We start from the raw sequence: 19,663 nt of genomic DNA on the forward strand, positions 1-19,663 counted from the left end.
TTTTATATTTGAAAAAAAAATAAATAATTGAAAAAAAAAAAAAAAAAAAAAAAACGAAATGAAAAGAAATGAATAAAATTAAATAAATTTTAAAAGCATGTCTTTAGGGTAAGAGGCCCCCTTTAGGGCGTAATGTTGATTACAAAACAAAACAAAAATAAATAAAATAAAATGGAAAATATATATAATAAAATAAAATAAAATGAAAAAAAAATAATTAATTAAAATATATAAAATAAAATAATTAACAAATATAAAAAGCATGTCTTTAGGGTAAGAGGCCACTAAAAAATTATTTAAATAAAAATAAAATATAATAAAATTTTAAAAAAGCAGTTCCTGAATCTACTTCCGGAATCAACATATTAAACACACCAAGTCCTGACTAACCATCAGAGGGAATTGACAGGTTGATAAGAACCCCTTTAGTCTAACCCTCACCCCTTTCCCTATCCTTCATATCTAGGTTCTTGATAGGAATCTTGTTTCAGGACCAACAAGGATGTTCTGCTTGACAAAAATCAGTCAACATTCTTTGCAGCCAAATTTTGGATATTTTGAGGATATTTGCATACTGACAAAAGCACCAACACAGAGCAGCACAAGATGACAGATGCACACCGAGCCTGATGAAGAGTTCAAAGGTCAGATGAATTACCTTAGAGAACAGCTCAAAACAGCCCAGTCTGCTCACAATGCAGTAGACTTCAGGTAGACGCCTTCCTTTACCGCTGGGCTATAAATAAACAGAGCAATAAAATTGCTTTTATAAAACGGTTATTGCATATACGTAGTTAGTTTTCACAAAATAAAACAGCAAATAAAGTGTAATGATATTAATAAAAACAGTATTCTTCCACCAAACAATGTAGCTCCTCAGAAACAGTTGTGGTTGCAACAAAGTAGCTGCCGAGCAGCACACAGACGTACACAAAGGTGTGTGTTTGTAGAGTAATTTACAACAATATGTGACAAAAATGTAAAATGCTACAATTTGAAACATTGCTTTTTAAAACAAAATAGGCAGCATATATTTCATTTCAAAGCCCATTCATATTTCATACATGTTTGGTAATAAATATCCAGCCTGTAGTAAATCTCATTATTTTGAATGAATGTTTTCTGCAAAATGAGAAATAAAGAGCAGCTCACCAGTAAACGTCGACAGTAGCCAAATCTTCGGCTCCCATCTTCTCCGGTTAAGACAAACGAGAATGTTTCACTATAAAGAACAGATTCAATTCAACTCCAATGAGCAAATGATTCCCAGACAGCACAAAAAGAGGTTGATTTGTGGGGCTGTAAACCATGTGGATAAGATACCTGGGGAAATTGTCCACAGGTGCCCAGTCTTTAGCGTCAGGGAAACAGAACTGCGGAATGACTTTCAGCTGGTCTTCAGCCTCTCGCATGAACTTGAAGCTTCGTTCCAACTAACGAGGGGGAAAAAATCAGGAACACAGATGCATGAACGTCTCCTGCTGATCTTTTAGGCCCAAATAGATCATATTTGTTCTGTAGTACATGCTGTTGGAAGAAAAATGTTTGTACCTTGAGAGGGAACTGCTGAGTGACTTCTGGTAAATACGGGACGCCTGCTTTGGTCTTATGAAGAGCCACAACCAAGAAGTACTCAAACAACTTCCTCTCCTGAAGTTCCATCAAGTCTCTCTCCAGAGTGCGATATCGACCGGTTTGCCTCAACATAGACTGGACCGACACTAATCTCTGACTGTGAGCTAAAACAGATGATGATGATGATGAGGAAGGATAAACAGAAAAGAATGACGTCTTTCCCCATAGAATTCATTGTAACTATATTAAAAGAACAGTTCACGCACAAATTAAAATTTACTGAAAAGGTCATCCAAGATGTCGATGAGTTTGTTTCTTCATCAGATTTGGAGAAATGTTGCTCTGCATCACTTGCTCACCAATGGATGTGAATGGGTGCCGTCAGAATGAGAGTCCAAACAGCTGATAAAAACATCACAATAATCCACAGCACTCCAGTCCATCAGTTAACATCTTGTGAAGCCAAAAGCTGCGTGTTTGTAAGAAGCAAATCCATCATTAAGGCGTTTTTAACTTCAAACCATCACTTTCGATTAATATACGTCCTCGATCAATAATACTGCTTTCTTCAGTGAAAACGTCGTCTCATCTGAATCAGGAGAGAAATATGCTCAGATCAAACACTGTTTACAAGCCAAAACAGTTCTAAACAAATATGTAGGTTGGACAACAGGAGAACGTGTTATTGTTATTATGAACTATGGACTCATATTTTGGCCAGAAGAAACAAATTGAAGGTAAAATGTCTTAATGATGGATTTGCTTCTTACAAACACGCAGCTTTTGGCTTCACAAGACATTAACTGATGGACTGGAGTGGTGTGGATTATTGTGATGTTTTTATCAGCTGTTTGGACTCTCATTCTGACGGCACCCATTCACATCCATTGGTGAGCGAGTGATGCAATGCTACATTTCTCCAAATCTGATGAAGAAACAAACTCACCTTCATCTTGGATGGCCTGAGGGTGAGTACATTTTCATTTTGGTTGAACTATTCCTTTAAAGTCTGTGTAAAGGCAGTTCAGAGAATTGTTTCTAAACACATAAAACACATTGCTTTACACGGACTTTAATGTAAACTTGAAATTCAGTGGTATCTGACATTAAGCCGTAGACGTTAAGGCCTGAAGGACATCTTACCCTTAAGTTTCTCCTCTGTGTCACTTTCAGACTCGCTGTTTTCGTCCGTCACTATACCGGAGAAGAGAGAGAGAGGTCAAAGGTCACTAGAGAATCAGTATGCAGGTATTCACAGAGACATATTTCATGCTTGGATGCACATGTGTATCCTATAACGTAACATAATTCTATCATCCTTGGAAAAATGGGTCAAGCGCAACTGACCCAAAACTGTAAACGTGTCCATAAAGCTAAGTGGATGCACATGTGGCTCGGGCCCGGACTGTCCCACAATGCAATGCACGTGGATTAGGCTGTAACTCTCTAGATGCAACAAATACGGTCATCACACTATTATCCAAGAGACATGCAATGCATACAGACTATTTTTATATAAAAACATGTATTTAAAATAAATAAATAATTACATAAAATATAAAAAAAATTATAAATTTGTATTCAATAAAATTAAAAAACGGGGGAAAAGAGTACAAACCAATTTTCTGGGTTGTGCAATGGAATGGAACATAAATTAACAAACAGAATAAATACAAATTCACAAATTATATATATATGCATGTAATCAATTAAATGAAAAAGAAAATGACAAGGATGAGCAACCTGGATGCACTATTCCTTTAAACAGGAAAAAGTAGGTCTAAATTTAGCTAACATATAATGTTGCCCTCACAAACCTCTTCCTGAACTGGACTCGGTTGACTGCGAGACCCTTTTCATCCTCTTCTTTCCCCTTCGGGCCTCAAAGATGCCGTTGATTTTCTGCACCATCTGTTGAAAAAGAAAACAGTCATGGCTGTTGCTTTATCAGAGACAGCCCTTCCAAGTCTTTCGCAAAGGAGTTCTGAAGGAAATGACTTTTTCCTCCATTTTTCAGATTATTCTTAGGTGTCTCATCCGCCTGTCACATTTTTCTTGTATTTTTATTAGCAGTGGAAGGATGCCGAAGGGCCAGTGTCTCAGTCAGCGGCAGACCAGAACCATAAGTCACTGATAAGTCAAGGATTACACCGACTGGGCCCCTATTTTGACAGTACCTTTGGGATTTTCCTCCGCCGTCGGTTGTAAGGCTCCCCCGACAGACACGGGGTGTCATCCGGGCTGCTGGGTGTTGATGGAGGGCTGACCCGTGACGGGGACGCGATGCCGCCATCTCTGCCGGTCTTGCGCAGTTCCAATAGCTTGAAACTACGTCGCTCTGAATTCTGCCTGAAGGAACCAGGCTTGGAGGGGAGCTGTCAATGAAAACAAATAATTCAGAGTCAATTGCTAACGTTGTCATCATGTCATTCCAAACTTGTATGACTTTCAATCTTCCATGGGACACAAAAGTAGATGTTTTGCAGAATGTACTAGCTGCTCTTTTCAACATAATAAAAGAGGCTGAAAAGTAGCCCATATATAGATTTGTTTTTTTCATGTATAAAGGCCCGTTTACACCAAGAACGATATACAATTATAATTATAACTATATTAGCATCTACATCAACACACGATACCGTTCTGTTTATTCTAAGTATGCTCAAGCTCTTTAAAGCTGGATGGATTCTGATTGGCTTGTCAATGTTTTTATCATCCATCAGCTGTGAAAAAAATCTTTCTGAAACTGATTCCAATGATATCGTTCCTCTGTGTCGTTATCGTTATAGTTGTGGACTTCAGACTTCGCTATCCTCATAGAATTAGAATGATTATTAAAACTTTATAGCTATCATTGTAGTTATCGTCCTTGGTGTCAACGGGCCTCAAGTATGTGAAATATTGAATTTTGGGGGGAAAAAAGCTCTAAATGTCAGTAGTCTATGCTGATACATATGGAGAACTCATGGAAACAATTAATCAGGAATGCAGTATGAATACCTTGGATGGGGTGTCAGGAATGGGATACTTGCTCCCAAGACAGCGACTTTCCAACTCTATGTCTTCATATGGGTTCTCCTTCGATGGAGGGTCTTTGGGAGGGAAAATATATACAGATATATACAAGATTATTAGTGGTGCTTGCTTAGCCACTTTTCAAAATCCTAATGCTAAACATTGATTAGCATTGCAGCATTTTATTTCAATCAAGCCTTAATTCATTTGTCTTGTTAAGGAGAGATGTTTTACAACTGGCAGACGATAAAACAAGTAAAAAAATCTCAGATTTACATAAAAAAATGGGTCTCAAACCATATTGAGAGATGAAAAACCAAATTAAGATGTTCAGACTGTCAGTCCAAATCCGATTTTTATTCATATCTGATTGGAATCCGATCTAAATGATTGACTGCAACTGCTCAATTCAGATTTGAGTGTCCATGGCGCTCTTTCATTTTACTCAATATCTACATTGGTTTATATGCCAATGACGTTATGCTGGTATGTCTACGCTAAAAACAACAATAAGAGCAATACAGTTTGCAATACAGATGTTGTCTTACAACATGCTGCAGTTGCGATGGATTACAATTAGGGATGCACGATATTGGATTTTTGCCGATATCCGATATGTCGATATTTTTCAACTAATTTTGGCCGATAGCCGATACCGATATATTTCCTTTTGTTTGGAAACAACACCAAGTCTCTTCTGTACAGAGATTATAAACAAATAAATTTAAATTTTGATTAGTTTTTAACAAAAACTTACTTTTGAGAATTAAATAAACAATGAAGTTATTTTATAATGAGAGTACATTGGAAGCTTTGAAAATTACTATAAAGCAACTATAAAGCAATCTTTAACATTTTATTTCAATATTTAACATTTGTAGATGGTATAAAGCAAAAGAGTTGTACAAATTCTGAAAATCTTTTAGAGCTCCTTGCATTTAAATTTTCATAATCTGTTTGAAAAAAAAACATATTACACATTAACGAATAACTCTGTATATATATATATATATATATATATTATTTAATTTACAAGTGTCTTGTTTGTGATTTTTATTCATGTAAGCTATATCTTCTGACCTTTAAATTAAATTTTTATGACATCAATTACTGCTTTATTTAATCAGAAAAACAATCTTAATGTTATTTGTGTATTTTACTTAAATTTTATTACAAGTAGTTCAACAGCGCCCTCTAAGGGGGGCAGTCGTGGCCTAATGGTTAGAGAGTCGGACTCATAACCCAAAGGCTGTGGGTTCGAGTCTCGTACCGGCAGGGATTGTAGGTGGGGGGAGTGAATGTACAGCGCTCTCTCCCACCTTCAATACCACGACTGAGGTGCCCTTGAGCAAGGCACCGAACCCCCAACTGCTCCCCGGGCGCCGCAGCATAAATGGCTGCCCACTGCTCCGGGTGTGTGTTCACGGTTTGTGTGTGTTCACTGCTGTGTGTGTGCACTTTGGATGGGTAAATGCAGAGCACTAATTCCGAGTATGGGTCACCATACTTGGCCACATGTCACTTCACTTCACTTTTTTAAGTAAATAAAATGCCTTACTGGAAGGGCATTAGGATCCGGGGGAGGCTGTTGCTGCCGCTGCTGCAGTTGCTAGTAAGTGTTGACTCTATGGCACAACGGACACGTTATTCTGTACTCGCATTCTCAGATTAAATGCTCAAAACAGTGAATCTAATCATCATTCAGGAAAAAGTTAGCTTCAAGAATGACCACACTGCTGACGTGATCTTATCGCTATCACACCCTGAGCACATGCGAGTTACTCATCTTATCGGCAAGGCATATCGGCATAATTTTTCATATCGGGCCGATATTTGCATTTTAAGCCATTATCGGCCGATATCGATAACGTTCCGATAATATCATGCATCCCTAACTATAATAAGGGATACAATATTACGTCTTATGAGGCATTGGCAGAAAGGTTCAGGAAGCTGCATGTGTGGCTGCCAGTCTCAAAACTCTAAGAGGTGGGTAGACTAGCAGTATATTGTCATTTTCCGATGACTTGCGATTTGCAACAACACAACTTTGTTTGTGCAAGGACGTTCAGCATGTTTTCTACAAACAATTTCTGTAGTGTTTACTTTTTACGTGGTGTGAGAATGTGAAAAAGCTATGCAAAATCCGATCTGAGCGGTCAGACTGAAATGCATTTCCAGAAATTCGATTTGAATAGGATTTCTAACTTTCTGAAATCTAAGGATTTCTGAATGTAGCTCGAAACAGATTCACAAAAAAGGATTTCATTAAGAACCCACCTAGCAACTACTCAGAACACCCTAACAACAGCATAGCAATGCCCTGGCAACCACCCACAACAACCTAGCATCATAGCAGTGACCTTAGCAAAGAAAAACACCTCTCATATTTCAAAACGTAAAAAGTCAATTTACAAATTTGCTGTTTCCTACCAAATAAAACAGTTTAGATTTCTATTTTTAAAAAACGGATTCGCAAAAAAAGGATTTCATTAAGAACCCACCTAGCAACTACTCAGAACACCCTAACAACAGCATAGCAATGCCCTGGCAACCACCCACAACAACCTAGCATCATAGCAGTGACCTTAGCAAAGAAAAACACCTCTCATATTTCAAAACGTAAAAAGTAAATTTACAAATTTGCTGTTTCCTACCAAATAAAACAGTTTAGATTTCTATTTTTAAAAAACTAAATTTATTTCTTCCATAATGACAAGTCATAAATCATGTTTGCTGACAGTCAGTGGTGCTAGCTAACGTGGGCATATTTTTGTTAATTCCTCATTGTCAACACTGCCTGATTTAGTCCTGCTTTTCTGCAAAGAGATTTCGAACAGACGTCATGTGTTTGGTTGCTTTTGTATTCCTTTCCAGATGTTTGAAAGTTTGCCAGGGAACCCATGCAAACCTCATTAGCTGCATGTGGCATCACCAGTGGCGTTAACAAGAAGACAAACTCCTAGCAAAATCTATCTTGGTTTGTGTGAAGAACGAATGAGCCAGAGAGAAAGAGAGGGGGACAAGAAAATGCTTGAGCGGAAGACGGGTGTTTTTTACAGATGCAGAAAGCCTCTGTCGATTCATCCACCAGATGCGTCTGGTGGGAAGACAGTTTATGATGTTGGGACATCCAGTTCTAGAACACAAGAGAACGTACGCTACGCTCCACGTTCAAAGCCATTAAAATGATTGCTACTGGCCAGAGCAGATAGAGAAAAGCAAGATCAATGGTAAATCTTCCATTATTGGAAAGTGCTATTATATAATTAGACACAACCTTAACCATTAGAAGGAAGAAGGATGATTGCGTAGACAAATTTAACTTGGTCTTGCTAGTAAGGCTACAGATTTATATAATCACAGATGATCAAAGTTCAATAAGAAAGCTATACTTTCCAGATTTGTGGTTCTCCGTCTTTTTGGGTTATGGCTGCAAGTCTGATAGGGTTGCAGAGAGCAGGGAAATAGCTATGCTAATTAAGATGCTAATAAAACGCTACTAAACTAACCAAACATAGTTAGGACAACAAAATAAACTGGCTTTGGAAAGTCAAGAAAGTCCACTCAAACTCTATTTTTCCTAGGCACAGATAAGACATCATGCTCTGCAGAAGACTGATGTGGGGTAACCCAAACATAGTGGACCACTGGTGAGGTTGAGCAAAGGAACACCAATGTTTGTGATGGCGATGTCTCAATTTTGTCCTTATTAAAGTTTCAAGCTAGGCTTCTGGGTAATTGCTCTGTCAGGTGCATAGTCAAAGAGTCAGCCAGGTTTTACCTGGCACCATTGTGCTGCAATGCATTGTGTTACCTAGGATATCCTCGTAGACATTCTCCTCCGATAAAGTGCGAGTGAGGCCTAGCTTAGACAGCTCATAGAGATCAGCTCGACAACCTTCTGCTGAAGACTGTAGAAGATCTTCAAACTCGTAGGACTTCCTGCAGAATCAACAAATACAAATAAAACTGCATTAAGAGAATGAGAAAGACCAAGAAGGAACCAATTAAGTCCACAGGAAATTGAAGAACTGAAGGTCCACTGGAACAACAAGATTTACATGATTGGATTTTGGCATAATCTTAGATTAAAAACAGACCCCCTCCACATAGAGAGGCCACAAGATTAAGATTGCATCACAATACCGAAAGTTAAAAAACTTTTTTCAAAGATGGGCTAGACTGATAAATACTACCATTAAAACAGCATCCCCATAAAGACTGAGGACAGTAATCCTTTAGGGGAGTCTTGGTTTCAAACGATTTATTAGTGTGACATAAAAATCAAATGGCAGGCTACTAAATTTGTGGGGTTCTTTCAGTCCACAAGTCGTTTCTCCAGCGAGCATATCTACGTATGGAATGGTTGTACCACAGACAGCAATATGAGATGAGGAATTACAGGTTTTTAAATCCTGACAAATTCACTGTATGGATCTATTAAGCTTCCAAAGTAATACATCAAAAACTATGGAAGGTGGATTGAAGAAAGACGCTACTGATGATTCATTGAAAATAAAAATAAAAATTAGCTTAAAATAGTCTTAAAATTAGCCCTCACATTAGGCTGAGATACTATAACCCTTACCAAAAAGTAGTATACTTCAAGTTTATTTTATTAAGTATACTTAAGTAAAGTTCAAGTATATTTTAAGTATACTTTATGTAGCAAGTATACAAATATCAGTGTACTAGTAGTATACTTGTAAGTGTACTATTTCAATACTCCTTGGGACTAAATTGGCCCACTTTCTAGTATATAAAAGTATACTTTTAAGTATACTTTAAGTATAACAGTAGTAAACTTTAAGTATGCAACTATACTAAAAGTGAACTTCTATGAATACTGATAGTTTTCTAATTAAATACTTGTAGTAGCATTTTTAGTACACTTTGAAGTATAGTCTTAGTAAACTACTAGTTTAGTAGTTGTATACTTTACATCATACTTTAAGTATATTACTATGTCCCTATTTAGGTATTAATTTGTATATACTTTGTTACATGAATATCTGAACATACAAAACATCAAAAGAACAGGGTATCTGCTTGTAAACAAAAACATTTTATTCTAGCTTCATGCTTTCTTTTTTTAAACACTTGAATGTGGGTAAGTTTTATAAATAATAATAAAAAAAAGAAATAAACAACATTTTGAACAAAAAGCTGAAAAAAGACTATGAATTGGATTCAGAACGATAATCAGAACGCAGACAGAGTCGATCAACACCCCAGAGCTTGACAGTCATTATTACCTCTTCATTGGTCAACATTACATCAACTTTACACAGTTTTGATGCTGTTTTATGTCTGATGATGGTGTTAGATTACATGTGGAAGCATCTGTTGTTTCGGTTTCACTTGTGTTTTTTGGAAATTCTGCACAGAAAATATGTTCTAGCGCCCCCTACAGTATAACAATGCAAACACGGATTCTAGGAACACAAGTATAGCTCAAATATATTCAGACTTTTTCTAAGTAGGCTATAAGTCAAGTATACTTAAATGTCATTTTAAGTATATTTCTGAGAAGTACATAAAGCCCATTTCTGAGAAGTACATAAAAAGAACACTATACGTATACTTTCCTATTTTTTAGTTTAAAAGAAGTATACTAATAGCACACTTGAATAAACTTCTTTTTCGTAAGGGAAGGCGTAGACAAGCTACATGAAAATTGGCAAAGGCATTGCCTGATCTCTACGAACATGACTGATTTAGCTTGACTTGAGCTAAAGAAGCTAAATTTATGATACCATTTTGGTCGAACTGTATTGGTGACTTGGCCACACTTTTGGAGTATTCAGTCCTTCCATTTCAAATAGATAGGAGTTGTACCAGTTGTGCAAAACTGAAAGTAGGTGCCCAGAGACAACACAAAGATGGCCACCAAGTAGACTGGCTTGCTTACTAAAAGGACTTTGTTATTGGTTAGATACCCAAGTGAGGTACAAATGCACCAGATACAATCCAGTCCTTCAGCTCATTCTTAAAGTGACACTGGCATCAAATATCAGTCTTCTTACCTGTTATTAGTGCCTCGAGCTCGTCCGGAAGGTCTTCTACAGACCCCTTGTGGTGGAGGACAGGATGGAAGGGGTGGGGGAGGTATGGAAGGTAAAGGGGGAAGATTTCGTTTACCCTTGACGAAACCGTGATTGGCCGCAGGGTTGTTTGTCTGCGTGTGGTGTTGAAATGTTCTTTGGGGTTTTGGCAAAGGGTTAATGGAAGGAGTTCCAGGTTCACTGTAGACGTTCTCGGAGTCCTGACTTCGAATTCGGCTGCCGGATCTCACAACATCCAGAGTCCCAAAGATTGGCTCTGCTGCCCTCTTCTCTGCTTCTTCCTGCTCCTCTTTGGAAGCTGGGCAGAAGTAATTGCCAGGCATAGACAAGGATGATTTGGAAGGAGTCTCCTTCATCGCTTGCTCAAGTTTTTTAATGTGCGTCAAGACCAACTTTTTGTCCTGACCAGTTTCTGTTGTTCTCCCCAATGGGGCTTTGTCCAAAATCCATTCCTTTTCCTTCACAAGTCCCTCAGAAATGTGCAAAGGTTCTCCAAACTTACTCCCGTTCTCTTTGCCACAGTTCTGTCTCTCCCAGTTGGAAAGTCGCTTACTGTCTTTCCTTTGCACTTCCGGCTGTAACTTCTTCTTTCCACTTTCAGTCTCCTTCAGTCCCGTTGTTTGGGTGTTTGACCCAGTGGTCTCTGTTTTACCTTCCCATTGGGATATCTTGTCCCGAATGCTGGCAGTGCTTTTAAGTCCTAAGGGAGTCTTGGGAGACTTGCTGCAACCTCCCAGACCATTTTCAACAGGCCGAGGATTGGAGGGACTCTTGTGGGCGAGCATGATGGTGTCTCCTGGGCTTCGGTTGAGGTTGCTCAGAGACGAGAGACTGTCCCTGACCCCACACAGGTCTGGCCGCTGAAGCACCACAGATTGGGCCTGGTCAAGCTTCAATCCGCAGCAGTGGAGCCTGAAGAGACCACAGGAAAGATGCTAAAGACATCAAGAGTGTCTGACAGTCATTAAGTGATTAGATAGCAATTATAGAGTCTGTGCATTTAAAGTTCACATTTCAAAGCATCGTTCATTCAAAATGACATTTTCAGAATTACCAATTACCAACTAATCTCACACAACCACCAAATTACAGTCAGTATTCAGCATGAACCAAAAGTGTTCAAAGTTTCCACATTGGTATTAATTGCGTTGTCTAGACTTTTAATGGTACAATGAATTAAAATTACTTTTTAAATGTAAAATTCAAATGAGATGCAGATGGACTTGCAGGCAGTTTGTTTTTTTCCTCTGTGGACAGAAAACCCAAGCCTTTCACTGCACAAGTGAATCACCATCAGCACATCGAATTGAAGATTATGATTTTGCCTCAAGTCCACCTGAAAACAAAACTCCTCTGTGAATGTTTGACCAAGCGAGTTTCCACCAATAGGGCAAAGTTCAAGTGACAGTCGTGCATTTTTCTTTCATTAACTGGCTCATGAACACATCTTTGGATTCCATCCAATGACACTGCGCCAACAAACAAACAGAGGAAATGTGAATCTACAAACTTTGTGTGTATGCTAAGCTTCACAGAGTTTCAGAGGAGAATATCTTCCCCAGTATGCCTCCAAACAGTGATTCCACTTTTCAAATACAAACTATTGGCTCTCAGAAAATTCAAATAAGCTTTCAACAACTTTCTTTTGGCATGTTATTTTTTTTTCTTTCTTTCTGGCTAATGTATCTCATTTCATGAAGCTCAAGGCTGCCAAGAGAAAAAAGTAGGTCAAGCTCCAAAAATCCGAAGAAAAGAAGCGAGAGAAATAGGGAACGAGGGAGAGACAGGGGGTGAGAGGAGTTAGGAAAGAGGAAAATAACGAATGTGTAGGACAAAATATGTGACTGATCTTTCTCGTTGCCTTTAGGAATAGGCCTGCTCAAACTCTTGGATAGTACATCATCAGCAAGGATAAAAGCCAAAGTCTCCTCATCAAGATGAGCTAACAGGGTTAAGCACATTGTAAGCCGAGGAAATAGCATTTGATGATAGCAGAGCTCTCTCTGCTTTGACCATGTTTGCTCAGGATCTGGCTGAAGATACTCACTTTACCGACAAGACTTCATTAAAATGAGCTCACTCATTTCGCCCATTTTTCTGCAGGTTTTAAAGCTTGTACTAACACACTGTGGCATTCCAAACCACCAAGTGTTGGCAGTGCCAGGAGTTTAATTAGCTTTCAGTAAAAATAACTTTCACAGTTAGGCTTGTCCCAAAATCATCCTTAATATCCCACCTGCGGATGTTTATGAAGTCTATCAGTGTTAACGTTACTGGACAGGTTTAGTTTTAATACCATAGTGAATGAGGGATGTGGCACAGTCTGTTTGCCGGGAAACTTCTTAAGCATGGACTAAAAGTTCTTATGAACTTACAAAAACATCTAGGCTATTAATTTAGCAGACGTTTTCATCCAAAGCAACTTATAAATAGAAACACTTCAACATAAGCAAGTCATCCTATGATGAGTACTGAAACTGAAACACGTACGTGTGCGTCTGTTCTTTTTGTTCTGCCAAACGGAAGTATGACAATGTCCACGGGACACAAGCGGGGGTGCAACATAAACGAACCCCATCTGTTTCCATGTTCGGCGAGCACCATTCCACATGTGCAAGAGCTCAACGATTAACCCACATTCCCAGCATTCTGCCACCACTGGAGCCAGCCGTAAAAACCTTCCTCTCTAGCTCAGATGACGTAAAGGTTACCAAATTGTGCTATTTCGAGACTTCCACGTTTCCTTGCGTCGGCGATTAGGCCTCTGGTGTGTCGTTGGGCTCCAGTGGTACTCAGTGTGTAGATCTAGCTGTGGGCGAGTATTCTTTGGCATCATCACCTGTTTTTCTGAGTGTCGGCCAAGAGCAATAATGAGAGCGTTGTTGTGCTGTGGAGTTCACACTTTAATTTTTACACTCTAAATTTCCCACATAGGATAAAATAACTGAATAAAACTGTAAATTAAAATTAATAATTAAAATAAATTAGAAAAAAGCAAAAACTAAAATTATATATATATATATATATATATGCACAGGCACAAGCCAGAGTGACTCTGCACTTCATCACTAGACGTCAAAACAAAATAATTAAAATTATTATTTAAGTAAAATTATTATTATTATTATATTACATGGTACTCTGATAGACAAAGTATTACCATGGCACATGTCTAAATTTCCCACATAGGATAAAATAAATGAATAAAATACAAATAAAATTAATATTATGTAAAATTATTATTATTGTTATTATTATTATTATTATTATCATTATTATTAAAACAAAATCATTTAAATTAAATTATTTAAATTAACTTTTATTATGTAAATGTATCATTATTATTATTATTATTATTATTATTATTATTATTATTATTATTATTATATGGTACATGGATAGCCTCCCTTAGGGCATTAGCTTATATCTATAAAAACAAAGTATTACCATGGTACAGGTCTAAATTTCCCAAACAAGAAAAAAAAATCTATTCATCAGTCCACCTATCTTTCTTTTGCTTCTATCTTTTTTTAGTTTGCTCTCTTTTTCTCCTTCTTTCTATCTTCTCTCTCTTGCTCTCGGCCGCAGTCCTAAATGATTTTCAGCTGTCTGTGTGTGTATGTGAGTGTGTGTGTGTGTGTGTGTGTGTGTGAGAGAGAGAGAGAGAGTGTGAGTGTGTGTGAGAGTGTGTGTGAGTGTGTGTGTGTGTGTGTGTGAGAGAGAGAGAGAGAGTGTGAGTGTGTGTGAGAGTGTGTGTGAGTGTGTGTGTGTGTGTGTGTGAGAGAGAGAGAGAGAGTGTGAGTGTGTGTGAGAGTGTGTGTGAGTGTGTGTGTGTGTGTGTGTGAGAGAGAGAGAGAGAGTGTGAGTGTGTGTGAGAGTGTGTGTGAGTGTGTGTGTGTGTGTGTGTGAGAGAGAGAGAGAGAGTGTGAGTGTGTGTGAGAGTGTGTGTGTGTACCTGGTATTTATCACGTTATGGGGACCAAATGTAGTACTACCCCACAAGGATAGTAATACTAGTAAATTTTGACCTTGTGGGGACATTTTTGAGGTCCCCATGAGGAAACAAGCTTATAAATCGTTTTAAATCGTTTTTTGAGAAAGTAAAAATGCAGAAAGTTTCCTGTGAGGGGTAGGTTTAGGGGTAGGGTTGGTGTAGGGCAATAGCACATACAGTTTGTACAGTATAAAACCATTACGCCTATGGAGAGTCCCCATAAAACATGGAAAAACAACATGTGTGTGTGTGTGTGTGTGTGTGTGTGTGTGTGTGTGTGTGTGTCTGTGTGTGTCGTGTCACATGTTTGCGGAGCAACATCAGCCCCCCCCCCCATCTTTCTTTTTCTGAAAATGCAAAGAGAGAGAGAAATGAAAATGAAGAGCTAAAGTTTGAGCATGGTGTAAAATGTAGAGCAATAATTTATAGCAGGTCGTAAGCAGGTGTTAAATAGCATTTAAACATTGTTTTACATCTGCATGAACAAGCTATATGATTTGAAGAGATTAGGAGTTTGTTCAGATCACTGACCTTAAGTATGAACAATAGAAACTTAGTACACGCCACTAAAAACCAACTCATCCTGACAGCCACAAACAGTAAATCTGACAGTTGCTGTTTATAACCTTAATTTTAGGGTCTTTTCAGTGTCTTTGTTCTCTTCACTATTGTTAAACGTGACCCCAGTGAGATAAAGCGTGACATGGAGAAAGTGAGCCATCTGTTCCTGGCCTTTTGACCCCTTACTTTTCCGTCCCCCTGACCTGATGCCCTTCAGCTGATTGGATGACAGGAAGTTCATTATTCTGAACAGAAACAGGATTAAATCAAACAGACACATGACACAAGATTCCTGGGGTCTCTTTTTCAGGAGAAGCATTTTAAATATCAGAGGTCACTTCTGAGGGACATGCAGTACTGACAAATATTTAAGACACTTAGATTCTTAGTATACAATGCTATTAGGAGATCATATGAGTGAAGGATGGTGAAGGTCATCAGAACCCATCAGTAATGTTATGCAAGCGACTAACAGCCCCAAACAGCAGATCTTTATCATTCCAGAGACACACAGAGCAGATACAGAGGAAGAGCGGACACAATCTGCGCTTAAGTTAAAGACTGCAGAAAAAGGTTCTTTCCGGCAGACCAGAAAAGCTTTTAGTGTGTGCGATAACTGCTGCAGAGTAAACATGTCAGTTACAGATGGTTTGTGTGCTTGTTTTGTTACACTTATGAACTATTAAACCAACCAAAATGTTTAGAAATGCACAAATAATGTCTTAATTAAAATCTCAAAATGCCAAAAAAAAAGTGTCTGTAAGGGCTGTGAATAATGTGTAAAATAAAATAAATAGTAATTGCAATTTTAAATTAAAAAAATATATATAAACATTATTTTAAATAGTATTTAACAATAATAATAATAATAAAAAAAAGTAATCATCATTATTTCTATTATACAAATGTAACCTGATTAAATTTAAAATGACTCTTTTAAATGAATCAATCCCCTTGCAAAACAATAATAATTATAATTCTGTATTCTACGCGTGTCACAAAGCAGGGCCAGACACAACAGGTAAGTGCAAAACAGAATGGTTTATTGACTTGATTAGCAGAAGAATGAACGGGTGAGGTAAAGGCAGGTGAGTGTCAACACAGTGACTGATTCCAGGGTTCTTATCTGAGCTCTGATGGGGAGTATCTTATGCCGGTTATCATGGGAGGAACAGAAGGTAAGTCTTCCTATGAGAATTCAGTCAAGAGAGTCCAGAACAGTTCATAGGCATGAACGGTAGACCGGACGGTGAGTGACTGAGATGTGTGTGTATTTGTAGTGTGGCTTGATTGGTGACAGCAGGTGCGGGTGATCAGAACTCAGGTGACTGTGATCGGGTGATTATCCTGGATGGTGACTGAAGTGACTGATGAATCCCTGACAGCGCGTGTATGTGAATGCAAAGGCTTTTTAACTTTTCTGTACATCATTGCATTCTGAAATGTGTCAGTATGGAGTCAAAATGATGATGCAATAAAATCCTGCAAAAGACTGCAAAGCTGGAAAAATTTGAAATGCACGTGGTTTTTTGAAAACACTAATAATTAACTTGAATTAAGAACAATAGAAGCTAACGGGAAGTTGGCACAAGTATAGGTGTTTGTGTGTGGAGCAGTGTGAGGAGTTTGTGTTGTGTTCTTTTGCTGAATCCAAGTGGATTTTAATAACTTGGAAGTTGGGAAGTTAATAATCCCAACTTCCAAGTTATTCAAATCCCCTTGGATTCAGCAAAAGAATGTAGATTTGTCACATTTATTGTGCATAACAGCATTATATTAGTGTAAAATGTGAGTGTGTGTGAGGTGACCTAGTGCAAATAGAAGACCATTGTGTGTTTAGCTATAAATCTTATCTTTTTTTTTCTCTGTCATTCTCTCTCGCTCTGATTAAGCCTAGTGAGCCAAACCCTGCAGCGGAGCCGAATTGTAGGAGGGTTTCATATGTGACATGCAGGACGTATTCATGAACACACACATGCAAACAAAGGGTCAGATTCACAAAGGGCAGGTCAAATCCGTAGTTTTCCTACGTGACATCAGCGGGAGAGTACCAGAATCTTGCATGGTAACTTACAAACACAGGTCTTAGTGCTCAATGAAAGGGATTGTGTTCAAAAATACACTTGAACTGTCATCATTCACTCACTCTCATGTTGTTCCATCCAAACCTTCATGACTTGCTTTCTTCAGAAGAAGACAAAATGAGATGTAAGGCTGAATGTTTGAGAAGCAGTTTTTCATGAGTGGATGTTGAGCTACAACAGACAAAAAAAGCATTATAAACGCATTGCATATGACTCTTCTTATGCTTTTGCAAAGTTTTGAAAGCTTCAGTCTACCTTTAATGCATGCAAAAGAGTGACCAGTGCATAATTAAAATGTACTCTTTTGTGTTCCACAGAAGAATGAAAGTCATCTGGAACAACATGAGGATGAATAAATAATGACAGATTTTTATGGTTTTATGTTTTGCATGTAGTGCAGTGATGAAATCGCTCTTAATGGAATGTTTTTCAGTCTGTGATGTGTCACGTATCTGCGCCGAACGCTGGTGTTCAGCACTCCAGTGACCGAGATGTTGAGGAGAGCCAGCTTTAACTCTGTGTTTCTCCTCCTCCTCACAGCTGGTTCTCATAAAGCGTTCACTCGGCTGCGGCCCTGAGGGCCCTCAAACCGATGACATCATGCTCTCTGCACTTCTCAGAAACAGCGAGATAGATGTGTGATTTCCACAGAGAGAGGACAGCTTGGCCGTCACTGATATTGAGAGTCCGAAGCCAAAGCGCAAACACGTTTACTCTTCGTTCTCTGTCTTTCCTGTTTGTAGGTTTAGATTCTGCTGACACAAACCGGAACAGACTCAGTAAATCTGCCAAATAACTCAGATACTTGCTAATTAAGGAAGCAAGACAGAGACAAAAACAACTTTCAGGAACTTAGTGAAACAGCATGAGCGTGAATCTGCAAACATCTGTTTGTTTGCACTGGTTTTGGGGTAAAAACTTGCAGAGCTCTGTGAAAAGAATTTCAAAGACCCCAAGAAAATGTGATTTTTGTGCCTTAAACAAAACATAACAAAAACTAAACAGACAACCCACTGAATATGTCCCAACAAACTTCCTGTTTCAAAAGGAAGCCGTTTTCCAGGGTCTTTTTAAGGTAAAATGTGTTAAATGACGCAGAGAGCACTAAGTTCTTAATGGTAGGTAAAAGCATAGCAAATTAACCAAAATATTTAGAAATAGTTTCAATATATGAATATATTGGTTACACTTTACTTGAAGGGGTGTGCATAAGACTGACATGACACCTTTATAATCATGACATGACACATGTCATGAATATGAAGGTTTTTTATGCATGTTTAGGACAACTGTCATTAAGTGTCATTCGCTAAGTTATGTCATTTTTAATGCAAAGATGATATTGTTTGAGATGTCTTTGTTATGGGCTAATGTTAGGGATAAGAGTAGGGGTAGGGTTAGGTTAGGGTTAGGTCAAATAATGTCATATTTGCATAAAAAATGACATAACTGAGCGAATGACACTTAATGACAGTTGTCATAAACATGCATAAAACCTCCTTCATATTCATGACATGTGTCATGTCATGATTATAAAGGTGTCATGTCAGTCTTATGCACACCCCTTCAAGTAAAGTGTTACCATATTTATTTTATGCAGAAATCTGCAGAGATTCCATAGCATCCACAAAAAAACCCTAACAACCACATAGCAATGCCTTGGCAACCACCCATAACACCCTGGAAACCACTTCGAATAATGCTGCAAACCTTAAACATATAACAACACATTATACATAACCAACCACCCATAACACCCTAGCAATGCCATGGAAACAACCCATTACACCCTAACAACACCCTGGGAACCACTCAGCAACAAAACAACAACCATCCCAAACACCCTAGTAATTACACAGCAATGTGCTGAAAACGTTAGCAGCCACATAGCAACAACCTAGCGATCAACCATAACTCCACAACAACAGCCTGGCAACCACTCATTACACACTTGAAATCACCTAGTAACAGCATAGCAACCATCCAAATCACACTAGCAACTGCAACCACTATTGACACCCCAGCATTAAACCCTAACAACAGCCTGGCAACCACCTAGCAACTGCATAGAAACCACCCAATACAAACTAGTAACCACACAGCATTGTACTGAAAACATTAACAACCACATAGCACCCCCCCCCCCCCCCCCCCCCCCCCCCCAACAGCATAGCAACCATCCAAATCACACTAGCAACTGCAACCACTATTGACACCCCAGCATTAAACCCTAACAACAGCCTGGCAACCACCTAGCAACTGCATAGAAACCACCCAATACAAACTAGTAACCACACAGCATTGTACTGAAAACATTAACAACCACATAGCACCCCCCCCCCCCCCCCCCCCCCCCCCCCCCCCCC

General features: G+C 38.5%; 1 protein-coding gene across 1 annotated transcript in view; it reads right to left on the reverse strand.

Moving 5' to 3' along the window:
* The window catches only part of LOC107572325 (DENN domain-containing protein 2A-like), a 24,637-nt gene extending 12,990 nt beyond the window's left edge, over window positions 1-11,647 (reverse strand). The window contains exons 1-10 of the mRNA XM_016258754.1: window positions 10,620-11,647; window positions 8,408-8,535; window positions 4,576-4,667; window positions 3,753-3,950; window positions 3,393-3,486; window positions 2,719-2,769; window positions 1,552-1,739; window positions 1,324-1,433; window positions 1,153-1,222; window positions 659-736 (exon numbers count right to left, since the gene is read on the reverse strand). Of these exons, the coding sequence (XP_016114240.1) occupies window positions 659-736; window positions 1,153-1,222; window positions 1,324-1,433; window positions 1,552-1,739; window positions 2,719-2,769; window positions 3,393-3,486; window positions 3,753-3,950; window positions 4,576-4,667; window positions 8,408-8,535; window positions 10,620-11,443 (1,833 nt within the window). The 5' untranslated portion in view covers window positions 11,444-11,647. The remainder of the gene's footprint in view (window positions 1-658; window positions 737-1,152; window positions 1,223-1,323; window positions 1,434-1,551; window positions 1,740-2,718; window positions 2,770-3,392; window positions 3,487-3,752; window positions 3,951-4,575; window positions 4,668-8,407; window positions 8,536-10,619) is intronic.
* Window positions 11,648-19,663: the final 8,016 nt, after the last annotated feature.

Source organism: Sinocyclocheilus grahami, unplaced genomic scaffold, assembly GCF_001515645.1.
Source record: "Sinocyclocheilus grahami isolate Dianchi unplaced genomic scaffold, SAMN03320097.WGS_v1.1 scaffold1735.1, whole genome shotgun sequence".
In the NCBI taxonomy this organism is placed as follows: domain Eukaryota; kingdom Metazoa; phylum Chordata; class Actinopteri; order Cypriniformes; family Cyprinidae; genus Sinocyclocheilus; species Sinocyclocheilus grahami.